Source organism: Pan troglodytes, chromosome 2, assembly GCF_028858775.2.
Source record: "Pan troglodytes isolate AG18354 chromosome 2, NHGRI_mPanTro3-v2.0_pri, whole genome shotgun sequence".
In the NCBI taxonomy this organism is placed as follows: domain Eukaryota; kingdom Metazoa; phylum Chordata; class Mammalia; order Primates; family Hominidae; genus Pan; species Pan troglodytes.
This window is the reverse complement of record NC_086015.1, coordinates 69438731-69463251: the sequence shown is the minus strand read 5'-3', so window position 1 is coordinate 69463251 and position 24521 is coordinate 69438731. Positions and strand designations below refer to the sequence as shown.

Genomic DNA, 24521 nt, shown 5'->3' with positions numbered 1-24521 from the left:
TTGCCGGTTGTATTGAGGAATACAAGAATCTCAAGGCCTGTGATAAAAACACAAACCCCTTAGGCTCTGAGCTTAAGGTGGATACGTTTTTAGTATTTACTGGAGTCGTAAAAGCTGCTGACTGTGAATGTTGTCTGTATAAAATCCAGTTCACCTTTTTTATTCAGTGCATTATCAAAAATGGTATAAAACTCTCTCTAGGTTACCCAGCTGTGCTTGGTTTTCTCTCTCTCCCATTTGGGGTCCCAGGCACTAGAGTGTGGAAATGAGAATGCTGTTGTGTTGTATTAGAAAGAAGTTGCCTTTACTGTGTCCCTGTCTGGGCAGATGAGGCGGCAGAGTCTTAGGTACGCCCTCTTACTGAACAGGTTATTTTAATTACACCTGGATGTGGAACTTCCTGTTTTAGTTGATTGATGGTTTGTTGTGCCTTTGTATTTTCTGCTACAGGCACAACCCGATCTCCCAGAGAAGGAGAAGTGCCTGGCGTGGACTATAACTTTCTGACTGTGAAGGAGTTCTTGGACCTCGAGCAGAGCGGGACTCTTCTGGAAGTCGGCACCTATGAAGGTGAGTTACTTGTACGACAGCATAAAACGCTTCTCTCCTGGGTACTTGAGAGGAGCCAGAGCCATCCAGGCAAAAATGTTTGGTGGAATCTGGAGGTCTAAACAAATAACAGGAGATTGCAGTTCACCTTAATATGACGAATAATAGATAAAGTCTATGGAATAAGGCTTTGTGGAGTTCTTTAAAAATAGTTTTAGTTTTTCTCTAGGAGTTTTCTTTTTTAATTTACCTATTCAAGTATGTGGGTGTGTTTTGTTTTTAATATGGACATGTATGGTATTAGGAGAGAAGGAAGAATCATGGTTAATCACAAAATGTGACCCTATAAGTAGTGTTGTTTTAATCTTGAAGAAATAAAATATCACTTTCCTACTGATTGGTTTTTAATGTATTTTTATGTGATTCATAAAGCAAACTTTTTTTTTTTTTTTGAGACGGAGTCTCGCTCTGTCGCCCAGGCTGGAGTGCAGTGGCGTGATCTTGGCTCACTGTAAGCTCTGCCTCCTGGGTTCATGCCATTCTCCTGCCTCAGCCTCCCTAGTAGCTGGGATTACAGGCGCCTGCCACCACACCCGGCTAATTTTTTTGTATTTTTAGTAGAGACAGGGTTTCACCGTGTTAGCCAGGATCGTCTCGATCTCCTGACCTCGTGATCCGCCCGCCTTGGCCTCCCAAAGTGCTGGGATTACAGGAAAGCAGATTATTTTAAAAATATTTAGCTAAGTAATCTTCATATACCTGTCTCCCACCTGCCTGATTTAGCATTCAATATTATAAATAATCTGATTACTCTTCTGAAGTTTATGTCAATACAGACATGCGTGTGCACATGCATATGTACATGTGTGCATGCCTATTGTATGGATAGTCCCATTTCTTCCCAGTTTTCCCCAAAAGGTAGTATATAGTACATGCTGTTTGGACCTTGCTCTTTTTGTTTAACAGTATGTCTTAATAGGTCATTGCAATTCAGTAATAAAGCACTTCTGGTTTTCTTCTTTTTGAAATATAATTATAAAAATTATAATTCCTTTGTATGGGCATACCGTAATTTATTTAACCACTTCCCTCTGAACAAATATTTGAGTCAGTTTCAATGTTTCATATTTCTACACACTGCTGAGTTGAATGACATGGATGTATCATTTCATACAGGTGCAAACATATCCATAGGATCAGATCCCATTGCTGGGTCAAAGCCAAATGTGGTGGAAAAAAGTCACGTTTTTCTGAAAACAGTATTATAGCTTGATTACTTTTTGGAGTGTTATTATTTGAGGCAGAAGTGGTGTAATGATACTATTAACTAGGGCAGATTATTAACTTGGTCAAGTTATTATGTGTATCTCTTTACAAACTCTTTAAAATTTGGATTTATTAGGCATTCACAGGGGCATTTTAAAGTTTAGACTTAAACATAAAGGGTAAATACAAAGTAGATTATTATTTTATTAGGGACATTATAGCTTTAATGTGATAATTGCTCCTGTTACAGTGACTAACACTCATATCATGATCATGAATCTTAGAGATGGCTGTTTCTGGTTTGATGTTCTTTGGAGAAGACGGGAAGGAGCATTGTCTTTGTACATACTGCTCCTTTCCAAATTGTGAATATACAGTAGACAGTGTATATTAATCAAATTCCTGCTCATGAATCCGGAATTTTTGTTTGTTTGTTTTTGAGTGTTGCTAATTATCAGTTGGCTTAGTTTCCTGAAACTACATGTTGGGATGTGACTGGGTGGCTGGTGGGCTGGGCAGGGGTCTGAGAATAATCGAGGTCTAGGAGTGTATAGAGGGAAGGGAGGGGGGCTGCGGGAAGGTACAAGGAGCTTCTTCAACATGTTGTCAGCATGCTGTCCTCTCATGTTGTACATGTGAAGAGGAGAGCATGTGTGACTCCTCTTTGGTTAGCAGAGAGAGAATTGTCCTCATCTGCAATCAGTTATTATGCCCATCTGGGGGGCTTCAGTCATCAAATATATAAAACATCTATTTGCATTTTTGGAGAGGCTGGGGTGGGAGTGGTTGTACAAAGCAAAAGAGGATTGGGTCGGAAAGGAAAAACTTGGAAGATGGAAAGTAAACTCGCTTTATTCGATGTTAATGGAACAAATGATATATAGGTGGAGTCAGTTCTTTTTCTCATTTAATTTTATCATTGCAACAGAGGCGGCTATTATCTTCACTGAATTTTTAGATGGGGACACTGAAGCCAAGTGGTATTAAATAACTATTTCAGAGTTGCACAGCCAGTTCTAGAATGCTAGAGAAGGAACCAAACCCAGCTCAGTGTGACTCTCAGATCCTACACTCTTTCCTAAAATCCCAAAGAATATCCTAGATATAACTAAGAAGCTAAGGAAAATAACCCATTAGTACTTGAAGCTAACTTCCTGGTGTATAGCAGTAGAGGAATGGTTTTCAGAAAATGTCTGATTGTCTTATAGAAAACGGTGCCTTTGTGAATGTTGCATAGTTATTTTGGAATTGGAATTTTCTTAGGCGCAGGATTAATCTTTTCCAGTTCTAACCCATTTGTACAGCGTTCTTCAGCCTTTGGCCTATTAGCAGCGAAATTTCCTTACCATATGAGATGGCTCATAATTTTTTTCTTTTTTTTTTTTTTTGAGGCAGAGTCTCGCTCTGTCGCCCAGGCTGGAGTGCAGTGGCGCAGTCTCAGCTCACTGCAACCTCCGCCTCCCATGTTCAAGTGATTCTCCTGCCTCAGCCTCCTGAGTAGCTGGAACTACAGGTGCATGCCACTGTGCCCGGCTAAGTTTTTATATTTTTAGTACAGACAGGGTTTCACCATGTTGGCCAGGATGGTCTCGATCTCATGACTTCGTGATCCGCCTGCATCGACCTCCCATAGTACTGGGATTACAGGCGTGGGCCACCGAGCCTGGCCGAGATGGCTCATAATTTTTTGGAACTGACCAGAGTATATCATATTGACTCTTAAAAGCTGAGAGCCAAATGGAATGTTTATTAAATGCCATATACCCTCATCGGAGTAGGGCTGGAAAGACATTTAGAGAACTTCCTCTGTCTTTGCCTCCCCTGGACAAGTCCCTTGATGGTGGCTGCTGTCTATTGGTGGACGCTAACAAGCATGCAAGCCCTGCTGTCACACTGCCTGAGTTTGATTCTCAGCCCCTTTGCTATTGAGCTGTGTGCCCTCCGGCAAGTTACTTAATGCTGCATGTCTCCGTTTTCCCATTGGTAAAATGAGGATAATAATAGTGCTTCCTCAGAGGTAGGGCTAAATGAGACAATAATTGGAAAGGGCTTAGCAGAGTGTCTGACACATGTAAGCTCTCCTTCAGCATTAGCTCTTGTATTTACACGCACCTAGTTCAAAATTGCTCCCATAGTGGATCCCTTTCCCCTCTACTAGTCAGTAAACCAGCAGATTTGCCAGTAAAATGTCTTTATTTACTTCCCAGGTACTCACCATCTTTTTTCCCCTCCTGAAATTGCTTTCTCCAGACCTCTGCTGGTTCCAGAGAGGAAAAGTCTACCACAACAACACAAAGCACTCTTTAAAGCAAGACATATATAAATGTTTAAGTAACAGTAATAAGTGTACATGATGGAATAGTTCCTACAGTAAAAGCCTTAAAACTAGCTAAGTCCTACTTGTTTCCCCTCTTCCATATAGGTAACCATTATTAAAGATGCTAGTGCAAATATTCAGAAAACTTATATGTACACAACATATATGTATATCTTGTTTACTTCACTCTGTTATTGCCGTTTGCCCTTAACATACCCTGGAGATCTTTCCACATTACCCCATACAGTTTCACCTCATTCTTTATAAATGCTGCATAGTGTCCCAGTGAATGAGTATATATATATCTACATCTATCTATCTGTCTGTCTGTCTGTCTATCTGTAAATATATAACTTACTTAACCAGCCCCCTGCAGATGGACATTTTAAATGTCCCCTGCCTCACCTCCCCCTTCTGTTTTTGGTGGTGGTGTTATAAACAGTGCTTCAAGTATATTGTTACGCAATTATGAGCATAACTATAGGGTAAGTTTCTGGTAGCGCAGTTTTAAAGCAAGCCCTTTAATGCATATATAGTTTATTTCAACAAATATTTATTGAGCTTTTATTTCAGGTCAGACTTTTTTGTGAGGCAAGGGATATGATGTACAGGGCAGTAGACCAAAACTACCTGACTTTGAAGGTGCTTATGTTTTTTAATTAATTATTTTTGCTAGTGCTTGTGTGGCACCTAGTAGGTGCTCTTCAAAGTGCATTGTACGCACAAATTCATTTAATCTTCCTAACAAGCCTATGAGGTAGGTTCTATTTACGTCCATTTTACAGAAGAGGAGTATGAGGCCCAGAAATGCCAGTAATCTCTTCTTAGTTCACATGGTAAATCAAAGATAGAGCTGGGATTCAGATTCAGGCACTCTGGCCACAGAGTCTACACTCTTCCCGCACTCAGTCTTATGAGGCAGATTAAACATAAACAATTTTGCTGGGCGTGGTGGCGGATACCTGTAATCCCAGCACTTTGGGAGGCTGAGGTGGGAGGATTGCTTGAGCTCAGGAGCTCGCGACCAGCCTGGGCAACATGGCAAAACCCCATCTCTATAAAAAAATACAAAAATGAGCTGGGCACGGTGGCGTGCACCTGTAATCCCAGCTACTCGGGAGACTGAGGTGGGAGAATCACCTGATCCTGGGAAGTTCGAGGCTGCAGTGAGCCAAGATCACACCACTGCACTCCAGCCTGGGCAACAGGAGCAAGACTCTGTGTAATATATGAATGAATGAATGTAAACAATTTTAAGAAAAGTGATGAGTAGGCCGGGTGTAGTGGCTCATGCCTATAATCCCAGTACTTTGGGAGGCCAAGGCAGGCGGATCATTTTAGGTCAGGAATTCGACACAAGCCTGGCCAACATGGTAAAATCCCCTCTGTACCAAAAAATATATAAAAATTAGCTGGGCTTGGTGGTGCATGCCTATAGTCCCAGCTACTTGGGAGGCTGAGGTGGGAGAATCACTTGAACCCAAGAGGCAGATGTTGCAGTGAGCTGAGATTGTGCCACTGCACTCCAGCCTGGGCGACAAAGTGAGACCCTGTCTCAAAAAACAAAAAAAAAAGAAAAAAAGTTATGAGTGTTTTGAGAGAAACTACACAGCGCTCCAGAAGCTTATAGAAAGCTTCATCTAGTTTTGGCAGACTCCCTAGAGGAGGCGAAGCTATGGGAGGACTGTGTTAGGTCAGGTGAGAGGCTGGGAGATGGTGTTTGAGTTTAGTAATCAGCATGGGCCATGGGGCCTGAATCCACAGAGAAAGATGTGATGATGAACCAAGAGAGGATTAGAAGGATGGCTTCTAGAAAGGGAGGGGAAGCAAGCACACCCTGTTTCCCTTAGAACCACTGCTATCCCGTAAGAACTTCCTTCCATGCTGGGAATGTTCAGTATTCTGTACTGTCCATTATGGCAGCCAGTGGCTCTTGTGATTGAGAAACCAAGTTTCAAATTAACTTTAATTCAATATAAACTCATTTAAATTTAAGTAGCCACACATGGCTGGTGGCTCCAGTTTTAGAATAAAAGCTTCTGAAAGGAAGGTTGAAGACCCGCTCAGCAAGATCTCTGTCCTCACCAGCTGACTTCACAAAGCAAAGCAGGTCTTAAGAGTTAAGCTCCTTTAAAAAAGAATCATCATGTTGAATCTTCCCAAAGAGGATGTTATGCAGAGGAGTGGTGATCTTCTTTTGTGGATACATTCTATGACAGGCAAGATGGCAGACAAATAGAGTGAACCAGTGAAGCCTCAAGGCCCAGTAACCTTCAGAATTCTCTTTCAGGCCCAATATTTGCTTGATTTACATTGGTCAGTTGTAGGACTTTACAGCTGGAAATGCAGTAAAGTTAGTTTCTTCAGATGATAGAACTGAAATCCAGAGAGAGCTTGCTTTAAGATACTGCAGGGAGTTAGGGACATAGCCTGGCCAAATGTTGCAGGACTGGGATGCTTTTATTTCCCTTTGCCTGAAAAGTAATGCTTCTTTTGTAGCCTCAGTTACTAGTTTGTGAGTTCATTCATTTATTCATTAAAGAAAAAATGCGAACAAAAGCAGATATGGTTGTGGTCACTGTCTTTATGGGTCTTAAATGTCTAGTGAACAAGACACTTTATTTAAATAAACGAATATCCAATTGTAAGTGTGCGAAGGTCTTTAAAGGAGACCATAAGACAGGGAGAGTGGATGTCTGTGGAATCAAGAAAAAGTACCTCTGTAGAAGTAGTGATTGAAGTGAGATCTGATGGTTGAGCTGGAGTTAGGTTGCTGGATTTAGCAAATAAAAACGCGGAACACCCTGTCTTGCATTTCATCTGGCAACCACAGTTGGAGTTGGCTTTGAACCACGTTGGTGATGGTGGTGGTAAATAGTCAGCTGAATCTGGAGATATTTATGTGAAAAGCTGAATTTGTTAATGTATTGGTTATTGTGAGAACGAGGTAGAAAAGACAGATGATGACAGTCCTCCTAAGATAACTCCTAGTTTCTGTCTTCTATTACTGGATAGATAGTGGTACCATTTGTGAAAATAAAAAATACTATAATTGGGGTAGGTTTGCGGGGCAGGGACTCCATCCTGAAACTTTCTATCCACCGACAGCTGTAATGCTGAGAGTAGCATTATACTCCCAACAGAGTAGAGCCCCTTCCTGGCTATGTAAAGAATCTGATTATCATCCCTCACAAGGCATAGAAGTTATTAGTAGAGTTTGTCATTGATCTCTGCTTTACAATTTGAACCAGCTCCTCATTCTGTCACTGAACAGAATTGGCATCAAAGCAAGGTAAAGAAGACAAGAATAAGCACATCTTTCCAACTTGGCCCAACTTCCTAATTGTGGCACTGAGCTTATTTATTTGATATGGTGCTTAAGATAAATCAGCTGAACCATTTCCCTTTTCCCTTGCTTTTCTTTTTTTTTCTGTTGACATTTTTGCTCTGCAAGACAGGTCACTGCCTCAGCCAGCCCTTGGGACTTCTCTAGGAGAGAGTTTACAAGGGATGAACTATTCAGTGGAGGGTGGGGGTCCAGACATGGCTGTTTTACAAATGCCTCTGGGTAGAAGAGGCTGATTATACACTTTGAGCATTGCAAAGGTTTTCCTTCAGCATAGAAGTGCAGTGCCAGGGTGACATTTCAAATTGGAGTTATGGGTTGCATATTTCTGCATGTTAATTGGGAAGAGGATGTCAGCATTCAATAATGTTATTGTTTTGCTTCCTAGAAGGTCTGCAAAAAGGCAGCTGCCAATGGTATAATTTTTGGGGACACAGAGATAAAATAGGGGTGAAGAGAGTTCTTGTTTCTGGTTAAAGAAAGTGAGACTGTCTAGAGTCCTGTTCTTTGGCAGGCCTTAGAAGCAGTCTGTTGTGATGAGCTCTGTTGGCAAACTCTGTCGTAGAATGTTTTCTGTTGATATTGAAAGTGACCAAATGAAATCTGTGCTATAATTGGCTGTTCTTCTGCTTATGAAGATGGGGGGAGCTGGTGAAGTTTTCTTTAATTCCCTGCTTAGAGATCCCCAAATATTCCTGGAGTTAAAAGCGTAGATGTCAGAGACAGACTAATCTGTGTTTAAATGCCAGTCATCATCTTTGACTTGTGTAAATATCAGTTTCTTTATGTGAAAATGGGAATATTGATGCCTTTTTTTGTGTAAGATTGTTTATAAAGATTAGAGTAAGTGAATATATGCATAGTGACACTTAATATGTGCACGATAAAGGTAACTTTAAAAAATGTTGTTCTTTGAATATGTGTTGTGATAATACACTCTTTTACACATTAACCCTATTATCTGTCTACAACATCAGGCCTGATTGCAGACTGGCAGAGTTGATTATAGGCTAACATTGTGCCAAGCACAGTGCTGGGTGCTTTATACACATTATCTAATTTAATCTTGACAAAAACCTATTAGGTTGCCATGATTTTTGTCTTTATACTGTGTGAAGTGAGGCTGAAGAGAGAGAGGTCCCTTACCTCACTCAGGGTCGTAAAACTCTTATGTTGTCCTGTTTGGTCTTGTATTAGAAACCAAATGGCACTGGCAAGAACAAACTGCTAATTATAGAACAGTGGTTTATTGTCCTTCTGTGCATGAACATCCTATTTTTGTAGGGTGGGGCAGGTAGGAAAAGGAAGAGTAAAAAGAAAGTATTGCAGTTTTATGAAGGAACTATCATGTGCTGAGCAAGCAAGTAGCAAAGCGAAGTGATGCAGATCTTGGTAATTCAAATGTAATTGACGGACTGGAAAGAAAGTGTTGTGAGTCATGCTATTAAAAACTGGATCCACAATACAGGTTTTTAGGAGGATCCCAGGCTGGAAGTCATGTGCACTATCTGCCTTTATTCATTTACTCATTCTGCAGTGAATTACTGGGTAATAGTATGTGCCTGGCACTGCGTCAGGCCTGAGAACACAGCGGTACACAAAATCAGATGTGGCTCCTGGCCTGTTTGAGTTTATAGTCTAGAGGTGAAGACAGGTACTGATTAATTAAACAGTCTGCTATATACAATAAAGGGCATTAGGAAGGGGAGGTATGTGGTTCCTTGAGAACATATAAGAACTGATAAGGACAGCTTTGATCTAGTCTGTGGGGTCAGAGATACTGTTGCTGAGGATGAGCAGGTAGTAACAGGGTGAGCAGCAGAGGGAGGAATGGGTGCAAGAGCGTGAGATGGGGGAAGGGGGCATAGTTTACATTCTGAGGGCTGAAAGGCAACCAGTGAGGTCAGAGCGAAAAGAACAAGGTGAAGGCAATCAGGACAAGTGCTTGGAGAGTGGGCATGGGGCAGACCACTCAGGACCTTGAGGCCAAGGCAAAATCAGATATGCTGGATGTCCATGTATTCATGTACTCTATACATATTTGCACTATACATAAAGAGAGTAAGGTTTTTGTACCTCTCTCCCCCCCAAAAAAGAAAACAATTTTTGCCCCCTTGGGGGTGATATTGCCCCTGTTGAAAATGCATGCTGTAGATTCCCAGCCATAGGTGGTCACTACCATCCTGTTCTCAGGCTTATTTGCAAAAGCTTGTCTCATAGGAAGAAGACAGACAAGTACCCGCAATTCCCACCCCCATTTACCTTGAACTAGCCATGTAACTCCATGGCAGGCGTTTCTGCCACTTTGGGCCTCTATGTTTGTCATCTGCAAAAGAGGAATGATTTTCTCTGTCCCAAATGGCTTTGCTACACAAACAGTGATCCATGGATCTCAGGCCCACCCTGATCATTACTTAATGTAATTTAATTGTTTGCACATTGAAGCTTGACAAAACTGATGTATGCCATATAGAATGGTTGTGAAGATCGTGTTTCAGTCCAATTTTTACTTTGTATTTCCCATGCCTGGCATTAAAAAGGTTTTCTGTAAGGAAATGAATGAATGAATAGTAAATTTGTATAATTTGAAAACCATACAGATTTGATTCGTCCTAGCTTAAATTCCAGGGTTACAATCCTCCTTAAATATTTTATAAAGTCCTAAAAATTGATTTGCAGTGCCTATTAATTTTTAAATGTGTGTCAGAAAAATATTTTCTTTGGCTTTGTCCTGGCCAGAGATTTTGCTTGTTAATTAAGGCCAGCAGTGGCTTCCTCTTAAGTCCTCCTTTGCCCTCAGCTTTCCTCCCTGGCTACCTTCCCTGTTGAGTTTTGTTGTAGAACCAGTTCTGAAAATAGCAGCAGAGAGAACAAGTTTCCACTTGGGAGGGAGCCCAGCCACTGCAGGAAACGTGTGTTGGATAACGCAGAGCCTGTGGGACAATCAGCCTCACGGCTCCTAGACACTGTGCAGCCTGCCAAGTGATAGCCCCAATTAAGTTTTTAATCACTTACAATTTTTCAGATGATTTTTATTTAATACCGTTAAGTCGTGCATACTGTCTGTAAGGTTTGTGTTTCTACATGGCTAGACTTTGTAAGGTTTGTGTTTCTGCTGTGGCTAGACTTTGCTTGATTGTGATGAGAGTGCAAACCATTGCAAAGGTGGAATACTCTCTGGAAGGTTAGAGTCATGAACTCAAATGCCTGAGGGGCCAGACAGGTCAGGTAAGAGGGTACATAGAGGCAAAGAAGACCACTGGTGACTGTGGCAAACTGGAGCAAGCATGACCCATCCTGCCCATTGCTGCATGGTAAGGGCAGTTCACAGCAGAATAAGACAGCCAGAGTTGAAATAAGACAGCCAGAGTTTTTGTCCAAAAGCCCAGGGCCGAAAGCAAGCTCTCCAAAAATCAATTCACTCAAAGGCTAATCTGTGAATTATTGAAGACTTTTTGAAGTTTAAGGTTTTCTTACATCTACTCATGCCTCTGCTCATGCCCCTGTATCTGCCCATGCCCTTGCATTGCAGTAGCCTGAGGGCACTGTTCTAGATGGGGTCCAAGATCTTTGTCTGTCAAGGGTCAGGCAAAACCAAGAGGAGGAGCAAAAATTTCTCTGCAGAAATCCTTGATTTAGTATGTTCATGTGAATTGGCTTTAGACACATACTTGCTTTTCAACATCCCCTATAAGAGATGGAGTCCCTGGAACCAGACTTTACAGTTTGTCAAACAGCATTGAGAATCCAGACTTAACTAGAAGCTTTCTAATTTTAAATGTTGGTCACTAATCCAAATTATTTTAAAACAGTGCTGTATGAAAGTTTGAACACTCTGCAGTTAGAAAACCACTAGACAGAAACTTTTCTGTAAAGGTTGTAGGTTTCAGTATGGGAAATAAGAAATAGTGGAGAGATTTGGATAATAATAACACTATCTCATATTTAACACCTTATAGTTTACAGAGTACCTTTGAAAACTCTGCATTAGTTAATTTTCACAATAATCCTATGAAGTTGCTACAGCTGGTGCTACCATTCCCATTTCACAGAGAAAGTACTAGAGAGACTGAGTGTTAGAAGACTTGGTTATTTGGTTATTGACAGGTTTGCTTGCTTAGTGCTCAGTTACCATGTGCAGCACTTTGGATACATGATCTCTTTGATCCTCAAAACAATGTAGTATGGGTGTCATTTTAAAGACTGAAAACATGTGATAGCAACTTTAGGTAGCATTTATCTACCCTCACCATAGTGGCAGACTTCAGCATAGGTTAAAGGCAGACCGTCTCATTTTGTCTTCCTAACAGCTATTCTAGGTGTAAACTAGGTTCTCTTAGAATCCCAAGTTAAAGGAGGACAAAGACTGGCCCAGAGTCACACAGCCAGTTAGTAGTAGTGGGCTTTCAACTCTGAGCTGTCTCTTCCAAGCCTTTTACCCCATGATATGGTGTGCCAAGGCTCTGCAGTATTGCTCATGGGCCACTCATTAGATTAAAGCCAGTGAAATTGCTTATGTTTGACAGTTTATATCTTCTACAACAGCAATTTCATATGGTTCAATCTAATATTATCTACTTTATCTGCCTCCAGTCAATGTTAAACTAATTTTCAGAAACAGGAAACCATTGTGAACAAGTGGATTGTTTTGGGTTGTATGTAATTGCATTAACAAATCTGCTAATCATTTATTAACTTAAGAAAGATTTTGAACTTGAAAAGTGAGGGTAGGTACCTAATGGAAAATCCACACATATTTGTCAAAGTTAAGTGGAATTTTTATTTTCCAAGCACTTATTATTTCTGCCATAAATGCAGATGTTGAAGTTTTCATTGATTTTAAGTGATTAATAATTTTATGAATGCTACTTCAGTTTAATGGCACTGAAACTGAGTGATATGGTTAGGAAATTATGCATATAAAAATTACGAGGGAGGGGTTCCACATCTTTCAGTAGAAGTTTCTTATTTATAGACATTGGCCTTAATTTAACATCTAACTTGAAAATGTACATGATGTCGTCATATAATAATGATTAAGGAATGAAAATTAAATTCATTAGAGCTTTGTCTCTCTCCTTTTTTTCTCACTATGCAGATTATTTTTAAAATAGTTAACCATCGTACTTTCCTAAACTTCACTAAAGAGTCTTCAGTTAATGAGAAAGTTAACAGTTTGGCCTAGTTACTTACACCTTCAATGAAGGCAGGAGACATCCTTTGATACAACCACTGTAGAAATGCAAGATTAAGTGCATTTCTTGTTTGACACGTGCTAATTTCTTCTTTGCTCAAGTGTTAGCCCCTAAAGACACATGTGAGATGCCTTTCTTCAAGCTGATTCGACTCAATTCTAGCGCCTGTAAGTTGGAAACCTGAAAGAAGATTTTTGAAGATAAGGATAGATTACTTCCTATGAAAACACTTGAATGATTGAGTTGAGTATAAGCCACCAGAATGTGCGTATCAGGTTTCTACCTGGCACCCTTCAAATTTGAACGTGATGCTCTTTCATGTACTGCATTTAAAAAAATGTGTATGTTGAGTTTTCCTGCTGATACAGAGTATTACACTCCTCTCAAAGAAAGTGGGTGTGTATCTCTATAAATTTTCATGATTCAAAAAACATTTTAAAAAATTTTAAAACTTTTTATCTTAAAAAAGAAACCTTATTGGCCAGGCATGGTGGCTCACGCCTGTACTCCCAGCATTTTGGGAGGCTGAGGCAGGTGGATCACCTTAGGTCAGGAGTTCCAGACCAACCTGGCCAACATGGTGAAATCCCGTCTCTACTAAAAATACAAAAAAGTTAGCCAGGCGTGGTGGTGCATGCCTATAGTTCCAGCTACTTGGGAGGCTGAGACTGGAGAATCGCTTGAACCTGGGAGGTGAAGGTTGCAGTGAGCTGAGATCGTGCCATTGCACTCCAGCCTGGGTGATGCAGCGAGACTCCATCTCAAAAAAAAAAAAAAAAAAAAAAAGAAACCTTATTTATAAGAATAAAGCCTGATAGAAGCACTTTTTTTTTTTTTTTTTTTGAGACAGGATCTAGTTCTTTCACCCAGGCTGGAGTGCAGTAGCACGATCTCTGCTTACTGCATCCTTGACTTCCCAGGCTTAAGAAATCCTTCCCTCTTCAGCACCCCCAATAGCTGGGACTACAGGAGAGTACCACCAAGCCTGGCTAATTTTTGTATATTTTTTAGAGACAGGATTTTACCATGTTGCCCAGGCTCGTCTTGAACTCCTGAGCTCAGGTGGTTAGCCCGCCTCAGCCTCCCAATGTGCTGGTATTAGAGGCATGATCCACTGTACCCTGCTGAGAAGCAAATTCTTTATTATCTGTATGTCTCATGGAGACCAGGCTATTACCGTCTCCTTTTGTGGTTTTTTGGTTTTTTTTTTTGGTGCTTGTGTAATAAAATGTGTTTGTTATGTAACTATGTACTGAGGTTAGACAATGGGGTTGGATCCTTGGGAAGATACAGTGTGTACAGGATTTATTATTATTTACAAATTCTGTTTTACTAAGCATAGAATTACAAACATTAGTTAGGATTGATTCAGCTTCTCAGAATCATTTCCTGTCTTCCTGGCCTTACTCTAAAAGATGTGAAGTGGTAAATGGATCGATGGCATTCTAAGGTTGATGTCTTTTATTATGTAGCCACTGAATATTATTGATTATCAACTGTGTTTTTCAAACTTTGATCTTGATGAACCACCCTTTATGATTTTGTTCATATGAGAACATGTATTATTTATTTAATGTTATCTTTAAAATAACTTTTAAAAAATGGCTTACTTTTTAACTTTTCAAAAGGAAACTCTTATTACTACCATCCCTATTATGTATTCAGCTGATTAATTTCTTATTATATAAAACTGTCTTTTTAAACTTCAAGTGAAAAATAAGTCAATTTTTTAAAGTATTGCTTTTTCTCTTAAATTCTAAAGGCAAACTTTATATTGCTATCATAACTTACCAGTGAGATTTCTCTATGGCAAATTAAAAATATACGTATCTATTAAAATAAAAAAATTAAAATGTAAAAATCTATTTATGTATAAGTGAGAGTCACATAGCACACTATAGTGGGACCTAAATCAAACTGGGAAAGAGTGGCTGAAAGTGAAGATGGGCCACTACTGGAAGAGTGACCCATACTGGGTGCCACCATTGACACAGGGTTTTCTGTTAAAGCTTGGCAAGGGTTTTTTCCTACCCCGCACGACTCTGAGAGTCAAGCCTGCCATTCAGCTAAAGAGGCGCCACGTGGGGTTTACTGTCCTCCTTTTTAAATATTGCCCTGGTTCCCTCTTGACGAGTCCCCTTATTAAAGGAAAGTGACCTCAACTTTTTAGGCCTGTAAGGATGCCGGCAGTAATGAATTTTTTATCTTCTGTGAGGCTTGCTCTAAATTGGATTCAGCATTATGCTGGTGCATATATGTAAAAAGATGACCAATTGATATTCAAATGTAATGAGAAGGAAGGTTTACTATTCAGCATAGCCTCCTTTGTTTTTAGCCCTAGTAGGTTCTTTGCACTAAAACAATACAGCTTTCCTCTTCCCATCTGAAATTACTGTGTCTAGCTGGATAGGAAAGACATCTTTTCTAACCCACTCCAGAAATAAAATACAGTTTGTTCTGGTTTTCTAGTTTAATTTTTTTTTAATGTGCCTAGAGATTTGGATGTGAAGTCTTAAAAAAAAACACAAAGTATTCCTTTTGAAACATGCAAATGTGTCTCTCCATCACCTAGGAAACTATTATGGGACACCCAAGCCTCCTAGCCAGCCAGTCAGTGGGAAAGTGATCACGACGGATGCCTTGCACAGCCTTCAGTCTGGCTCTAAGCAGTCGACCCCGAAGCGAACCAAGTCCTACAATGATATGCAAAATGCTGGCATAGTCCATGCGGAGAATGAGGAGGAGGATGACGTTCCTGAAATGAACAGCAGCTTTACAGGTAAAGGTCAGACCATGTTGCCCTCAATGGACCTGGGGAAGGGATGACAAGGAGGCTTCTGCATAGAGTTTTGAAAAGGATGCTGTTCTCAAGAGGGATTTTGTAGAGTCGCCAAAATTCAAACTTGGACCACACAGTGCTTGCAGAAGAGATGGTCCTTTCCCTGGTCTTCTTTTCATGCCCCTTTACAGGAATATTTTAACTTCATCAGAATACCTTAAAGGAGCTGGGGGTGAATGTATGAAGAAGGCAAACGAGAAATCAGCATGGTTTCTTTCTCTTCAAAATGATATATGTATATAAATACCTGTATTTTGTTCATTGATTTTTTTTGGTGGGGGTAACTTGCAGCATCTCTATCATTATGGCTGGTTGCTATGAAGCAAAATATGAGAATGTGTTTTATCAGTTTAATGTCAGTTGATGCTGTATAGAAGGCCAGCAGCATCCTCTTATATCTTTGAAAGCAGAGATATAATGGAAGGATATTATGTGTTCAGTTAACTTACGCAAAATTGCTATATGCCTTAAAAGGGAGAAAGATGGAAAAGTAACATTCTAACATTATATCTATATATGCATTCTATATTATATAGCCTATGTATTACTGACTGTATTATATATATTTTATCCATATTCAGGGCTGTCTACCTCCGAGCTTAGGTATGTTGTATTTTATGAAGGGATTTTCAAGGACAAGGCCTTTGGGTAAGGCCATACAGGCTGAGTACTGCACAACTCCAGGGGGTACCATTCACAGGGTATGATGTGTGTTCCCTGAAGGGCAAAGATTGCAGTGAGCCGAGATTGCACCACTGCACTCTAGTGTGGGTGACAGAACAAGACTCTGTCTCAAAAAAAAAAAAAAAAAATAATAATAATAATAATAATAATGTTGCGTGTTCCTTGGGTTAGTGCAGTGACCCAGAAGAGCTCAAGAATATTTTTTACTATACGAAGATTTGACCTTACATAGTAACTCCAAATGTAACAGCTGAGTAAGATAGGAGTAACTTCAGTCTACAGTGTTGTGGATTAGAAGAACACCTTGTTTCTTCTGTTGTTACTGTACTTAAATATTGCCTTTAATATTTTAGAGTTATAGCCATGAATAAGTTATCCATTTTCAACATATGAGATTATCCTCTCCCATAGTGGCCTTTTCTCACATTATCATACTTTGGTCATTGTTTGATTAGCATCAGCCCCAATGAAGGTGGAGATGAGTAGACTGTTTTCCCCTGTGCTACCAACTCTAACAGAATATTTAGGAAAAGTTTGTTATTTATGAATGCTGTTTGCAACCTGTATGGGCCTCACTTAGGTTTTTAAAAATTTATTAGCTAAGCTCAGAGGACTAAAATTTATCAAATGGAAATAAAATTTTTTGGATGAGTTTATTGTCATAGCAGTAGGATAGCCAAACATTTGTGCAAGAAGTGTTAGGTAAAGACAGAGGAGATTTGTTTGTTACCCTGGCTTGGCTCTTGGTAGTTGTCTTTTTAGAAACATTATGCCTAACTCATCCATATGTAAAATGACTCGCTAGGATTGGATCATTTCTGAGTTTCCCCTTTTAGCTGTATGAATTTGACTCCATGAAAATTTCTATTTTCTCAATTAGAATGGGTTAGGCCAGTGCCTGCCCAATAGTTGTAATATCTAGAAGAAATTTGCCACCTTGTACCTATGTTTTAATTGAAATCAGCTGTTTTCATTCATTTAGGAATCTTTCATCTGTTTATAGTGGCCCTTACCAAAATGAAAACAGATCATGAAACATGTTAACATTTCTTTCAAAAAATCTCATACTTTAATGCCTTGATATTTTGATAATAAGAATAGCAAATCATGGTATCACCTAAACCATAGTTGTGGTCACAGAAACAGAAGACTTTGAGGGTAGTGTGCAGCAAAACAGTTCTGCCAAGCAGATTGGGTGGTCCCCAAGAAGCTTGTGTGCCTGTATTTGTCCTCTATTTATTAAATAGACTTTTTGGTAGAAAGAAGGAACAAAGTAGAGGTAGTTTACTGTAAGTCTAGATGCAATTTCCTGTTTCTAACTACTATCAATCTCTCTCTCTAGAAGCCATGCCTCAGAAAATCTGACCTCATAAAATCCCCACTTGAAATCCTGGCATCTTAGAACAACTTGTGGGCCCAGATCATCATGGCCAAAATCAGTCTGATGATTAGTTTCCACACAAAACAGAAAGCCAGGTGACACCTGATTGTGTTCCTCACGTTCTTGTCTGATACCAAGAAGGCCAATAGGGTGCACTGAGGAAAAAGTGGCCTTGAGATATGGACGTGATGGGACCTCTTCACAATGTATGGAGCATGTTGACTGTCCCCTCACTTACAACAGTATACCTGCGACAGCTGACAATGTGTCATACACTAACTCATGCTAAATCTTTCAAATAATTATCACTACCCAGTCCATAAGTATGTGAAACTAGTGGTATCAAAGCATTTTGTGTTCCGAACCACATTAAATAGGAATCCACCAGCCAGTTTGCATGTAAAGTGACAGTGGCATAATGAGGTGTCGGCTTCTGCTTGGGCCAGCTATGATAAAGGCATGAGCATCATATCAAAATGTAGAAATATTATGAAGCCATTAAATATTATATTTACCAGGATATTTTTAATAACTTGCTGCTGTTTCTATCTTAGCTGCCTTTTGCTTGAGTGTTTTGAAGAAGGTATGTCTCACTAAGACGCCTAAGTAACGTTGGGACTGTGCAGACAAAAGATCAAGGAGCCTATTGGCCAGAAGCATCTGGGAAGGCAGCCCACCCCTCCTTTCTGCAGTCATTGATTAAGGCAGAAGCTGAACAGTGAGCAGTCATCCCAGATGCTCACCATGGAACTGACTGTGAACACAAAGCAATGGGACAGTCTTCTACAAATTGTGCCCAAATTATTGACCTAAAAAGAGCCCTTGAGAAAGAACACTTCCTATGTGGGCTTAATGAAGGTAGAGTTACACTGTTGGCCAAAGCACAGATATATACACAAACAAAGACTTTTGCAAAAATATTGTGTTTATTAGAGACAACTTAGAAAGTGTGTAACAAGGGCCGGCATGGTCGCCCATGCCTGTAATCCCAGCACTTTGGGAAACTGAGGCGGGCAGATCACCTGAGGTCAGGAGTTCAAGACCAGCCTGGCCAACATGGTAAAACTCCATCTCTACTAAAAATACAAAAATTAGCTGAGTATGGTGGCGGGTGCCTGTAATACAAGCTACTCAGGAGGCCAAGGCAGGAGAATCACTTGAACCCCGGAGGCAGAGGTTGCAGTGAGCCGAGGCTGCGCCATTGTACTCCAGCCTGGGTGACAGAGTGAAACTCCATCTCAAAAAAAAAGAAAGAAGAAAGAAAATGTGTAACAAATCACCACAACTAAAAAGTAACAGATTCATTCATGAACACCTCTGAGAGACATCAAAACATTACTTAATCATGTTTCTAGGCTTTTTTTTTTCCCAATAATCCCTGATATTCTTAAACATTAGGTTGCTGACACTTCTTTTTTGTTGGTAGAGAGTGATAAAGCATTGCTTTGGAAAGTTAAGAGACAATCATTTCTATAAGAGCTAATGTTTCTCAAGTATGGACTATATGGCAAGCACTTTGCTGAGTTCTTTATGCATATACCAGGGAGGTCAAATACCTTGTCCAGTATCGCAAAACCGGTGAGGGAGGGTCAGAGCTGCCACTGCAACCCAGAAAGTCTGATTCCACAGCCTGAGTGCACACCTAGTATGCTATTTGTGTTTTAAATCAAGTTCGTCAGCTTTATGGAGCCTCAGAGATCATGATTGGTTGTACACAGTGGGAGATACACATAAACCTAAAAGCATGTATAATTTAAAACGAGCTTCAGAAATCTTCTTTGACTTGGCTTATGTTGTTGAAGTCACCTTGAAAAGTCCCCAAGAGTGAGTGAGTGTGCGTGTGCGTGTGTGTGTGTGTATAGATGCTTGGAAGCTTCTGATTTACTATTAATAAAAATGTCATTCATGTTCGTTTCTGTTTTACAAACGATTTTTACGTGTATTCCATAAACCTCCTGAAAATCTTGAGAGAGAAGCAATCCATATATTACCTTCCCAGTTTTGCAGATGAGAACCCTGAAAGACTGTGTACCTGTTACACCACTGAACAATGGGAAAACCAGGTTCCCTGTCTCCCCATTCCATCTTGTTCCAGTATTCCATTCTACCTGTCCTCTTTGGATTCACTGGTAACCTTTAGTAAGAAAGTGGTGGCTGTGCTCCTAAATCTTTGGTAAATGAAAGGTTTTGTTTGTTTGTTTGAGACAGGGTCTCGTTCTGTGACCCAGACTGGAGTGCAGTGGCTCAATCACAGCTCACTGCAGCTTCAACCTCCCAGGTTAAAGTGATTCTCCCACCTCAGCCTCCCCAGTAACTGAGACTATGGACACGTGCCACTACACCCGGCTAATTTTTAATTTGTTGTAGATATGTGGTCTCACTATGTTGCCTAGACTGGTCTCAAACTCCTGGGCTCAAGCACTCCTCCTTCCTCAGCCTCCTAAATAGCTAGGATTACAGGCACATGCCACCATGCCCAACAAAAGATTTTTTTGAAATCACAGCATGTGTCAGAGTCAAAACCATGACTAAGGCTGTGAATTCTTGAGTCTGCCGTGTGTCTGTGCCAGCAGCTCATTTTTGGACTTTCCATTTTCTTTCAGAGAATGAGATTCAGATTCTGTTGAGCTGAGAAGAAGATATGGAAAGCATATAAAATAAAAACAAATACTTGGATAATTTAAAGTAAGATCTCGTTGCTGAAGGGATTTTTTTTTCCTCCAGGAAATTAAAATTACTAAGAGATTTTCCCAGAGAGCTAATATTCCATCTTCACGCATTGTCTGGGAACATTGGCAGGACTTTTTTTTTTTTTTTTTTTGTAAACATGTAGACACTCAGTGTTAAATTGAGTGCATCTCATTTCATATGTAGTGGCACTACCCTTTTCCTGTTATATCCAGTTTCTATTAAAATAGATTAATTAAAATTTTCAAATGAAATTATTCTTTCTCCTTATCATCCTAACAGTTTACTGCCTCCTAATTGAAAAGGCTGTCACCGAGTTTGGACAGTTGTAGTTGCAATAAGAGGTCTCAGTCCCAAGCACCCATTGAGCATGCCCCAGGTGCCAGGCACTTTGCATGTGTTAAGTCTGTTCTTATGCCATGTACATTGTGCCCATTTTACAGGTCGAGAAATATGTGCTCAGAAAGGCAAAGCCACACAGCTAGAAGCAGACAAGACTATAATCTGTGGTCTGATGTTATAACCTATCCTTCTTCTACCTATTTGTAATGTATTTGCAGGCTGGGGGACAGGTCTGGCCTGAAGACAAAATTAATCATAATTTTGATGAAGATAGAGGTACTTTTGCTGCTGGCAACTACCTACTATGGCTCACTATGTGCTAGACACTATTCTAAGCGCCTTATCCATTTAATCCTCCCCACAACCCCGTGAAGTAGAGATTGTTTTTGTCCCCATTTTCCAGCTAAGCAAGTGAAGGCACACAAGGTTAAGTACTTTGCCCACATCAGTAAATGGTAAAGCCAGGATTCAAACTCGGATAGTGTGGCTCCAGGGTCAGTGTCCGTAATCATGACCTTTCATTTTTCACTGATGTCATACTGCATTATTTTTTAAAGAAATTAAGATTGAAAACTTGGGAGATTTTACATAAAAATACAGATTTCCAACTTGTCTTGAAAAATCAGAAGTTTGGCAACCCCAGGTGCACTCTCCTCCAGGGCACAAACTGTCTGGCACTGAGTGCCCAGCTCCCTTCAGCCTAGACCCACTCTCTACACGTCTCATTTGCATCTCTGGCCTGGCACTGGTGCACGGAGGAGTGTGTAGCCAGAGACTGCACCACTCTCTGCTCATTGGCGGCAGGGCAACACCTGTCCTAAGAGCTGGAGGTTCTGGTGATTCTGGAAAATGACAGGTTCAAACCAAGAAGCAGGTAAAGTAATTCCCAACTGAAATTAGAACTTTTTAAACAATTGGTTTTCTACATCATTTTTTCTTTTAGTTCATGGGAGAACTCTTAGTGTCTTTGTCTTTAAAATGTAGTTATTATACCACCTGAATATTCATCACCTGGGTACTTAAAAAGTGTACATTTTGGAACCTTACCCCAAACCTGTTTCCTGGAGGACAGAGCCAGAAATATGCATTTTAACAATCTCTCCAGGTGATTCTTTTATGCACTTAAGTGTGAAAAGTCTACCTTCCAAAGATATGCCAGAAATGAATCTTTGTTGGCTTCTAGAGAATTAAAGGCGACTCCTTTAATTCTTGCCGGGTTTTGAATTTATTTTGTTATTGATTAGTCATTTCTAAATTTTTCTTCTATGTTGGCCTAATTCCTTTCTGTTCCCTTACTTATAGTTGATCTATTAATCTGCACTCTTGGGTGCAAGTTGCAAAACTAACTCAAATTGGTTTAAGCAGGAAAGTGAATTTGGGGGTTCAAGCAAACAAAATGAGGGGCATCCTTGATTTCAAGTATGAAATTAGAGATCAGAGGCTCAGTCAGGGATATTAGATGACTTTCTTCATCTTTCACCTCTCCTTTCCTCTGTGTGGACTTAATTCTCTGGCAGGTCATGTCAAGCTTTGTCAAGATGGCTCCAGCACCTGCAGCATGAGAGCCTATTAGCAAATAGGCTCCAGCCTCAAGCGACCACCTCTGGCTTCATGGTTCCAGTAAATCTTCCATGTCTGACATTCAAATTTGTTTGCCTTAGATCATGTACCTATTCCTGACCTAATAACAAAGACAAAAATGGTAGAATACTCCTGATTGGCAAGGAGTATGATATAGAGCCAGGAGTAGGTCCCGTCCTGGACCATGTGGACCTGGAGTGGGGAGGGGCACCACACGGATACCTGAGTGGTGCTAGCAGGAGAAGAGCAAATAGATGCAGGGCTGGGAATACCTACAGGCGGCCTCCTCAAGGGTGGTAGATTATTGGTGGTGGTGGTGGTAGTTTAGTAGGCTTGGCATGTCTTCCATCCAGCTTTCAGATTACCTTTACTCTCATGTGTGTCTTTGGGAGCTTCTCATCAGAGAAAGCTTTGAAAACAGCCTTTTATCATTCTTCACTCTGTTTTTGCTAAATCAGAAATGTCTACAGAATTACTGTGGGAGATAGAAATTCACTACATACCCTGATTATTCAGTTTTAAAGCCCCGTGGAGATTGACATTTAATATCATCGGCCTCTATAAAAATTCAACCAGAATGTCAATAATGCCATTCGGGGATACTTTGATGACATCACCCCTGATGTTTCTAGTTAATAAGAAGGCAAGGAGACTCAAGTATTTCGAGCCTTCTTTTAAGACTCAAGTCATATCAGTCCACCCACATGATACTGTTCTGGGGGTAACTCTTGGTTTTCACAGGAAGATAACTTTTTCAAAAGAGGTTCCAACCTGACTCACTGGTATAGCTCTCTCCATATTCTAAACTTTTGTATACGTTTCAGCTTAATTAACCATTCTTTGATCTTTGCCAGTGTCTACCAAAAATATTTATACAAATATAAAAATAACTTATAAAATCATTTATACAAGAGTGGATAGTAATGCCACTGTGTCTGTGTTTTCACCCTGGATACTTTTTTGTGCCCAAACATCTTCTGACTAATGAAATCAAATGATACCTATGGAATGAGGGTGCAGATCCATCTGTGTTTTGATGGCCTTCTTAGTTTAAGAGTTTGAGTCATGAATTGGTTTCTTCTTTGACATTTCCAGGATTGTGAGCAATGCATTACTTGGGATTTTTTCCCCCTTCTTTTTAAGTAAAATAAATTTCATTGATCATTTTGATGCTTTCTAATTAAGGCACAGACATCTAAATAAAATAGAAGTAAGAGTTAATGGCCAGCAATTAGGAAAGGATAAGAGCATTTAAGAATATAGATGTGTATAGTTGCATACTTCCCGGGTATGGGGTATGATTGCTGAATACCATTTTTTTTTTTCTCTCTCTCTCTCTCACCTCTTCACATGATTAAGCAGCCGATTCTGGTGAACAAGACGAGCACACTCTCCAAGAAACAGCATTACCACCTGTGAATAGTAGCATCATCGCTGCTCCCATCACGGACCCTTCTCAGAAGTTCCCTCAATACCTACCTCTTTCTGCAGAGGATAATTTAGGTCCTCTACCTGAAAACTGGGAGATGGCCTATACTGAAAATGGAGAAGTCTATTTTATAGAGTAAAGTATACCATTATTTCTACCTAAATCTCTCTCTCTTTCTTTTCCCTTCCTTCCCTCTGTCTAGCAGTTGCCAATGTAAATTACATTTAAGGGATTGATCACCCACTGATGGTATTTTTTAATAAGGTTTAATAAGTTTTGCATAAAAAGGTAATTAATTATTATCTGCTTATCGATTCTCAACAGTTTGAGGAAGCATAAGGTTAATCATTTCCCTAAAGGTTTAGACAACTAAATTATGGTATATAGAAATTATAACATAATATTCAAAGAGCATATTTAACCATTAAAAATAAATATATTTTTATATATTTAAATATTTTAATAAATATTTAAATATATTTATAAATATTTAAATATATTTAAATATTTTAATATATTTAAAAATAAATATATTAAAAATAAATATATTGCTTTTTTTTTCTTAATTGAACTACAGTGTCCTTATTGTTTTAAGACTTCTTCATATATTCTGGATATAATTCCTTTATCATATATGTGATTTGTATGCATTTTCTCTAAGTCTGGCTTTTCTGTTCATTGTCTCCATCAAAATCTTAATTTTGATAAAGTCTCATTTATCAGTTTTCTTTTTAGTCAATTGTGCTTTTGCTGTAGTAGCTAGGAAATCTTTGCCTAACACAGAGTCGTAAATATTTTCATTTTTTACATTTTGTGTTTAGGTCTGTAATGCGCAAGTTAATATTTTTACATGGTGCAAGGTGTATGAATTAGGTTTGAGAACAGACAGACAGGAAAGTCTTTC

At 39.7% G+C, this 24521-nt stretch overlaps 1 protein-coding gene across 34 annotated transcripts in view; it reads left to right on the top strand.

The window, feature by feature from the left end:
• MAGI1 (membrane associated guanylate kinase, WW and PDZ domain containing 1) overlaps positions 1-24521 on the top strand; it is a 674091-nt gene that overhangs the window by 533796 nt on the left and 115774 nt on the right. For 18 of the 34 annotated variants that reach the window (XM_003309855.7, XM_520680.9, XM_009445792.5 and 15 more), the window contains exons 3-5: positions 451-570; positions 15246-15452; positions 23551-23752. In XM_003309855.7, the coding sequence (XP_003309903.1) occupies positions 451-570; positions 15246-15452; positions 23551-23752 (529 nt within the window). Of the gene's footprint in view, positions 1-450; positions 571-15245; positions 15453-23547; positions 23753-24521 lie in introns of all 34 variants that reach the window. The other 16 variants (XM_054680761.2, XM_054680759.2, XM_009445790.5 and 13 more) reach the window with 1 other exon arrangement.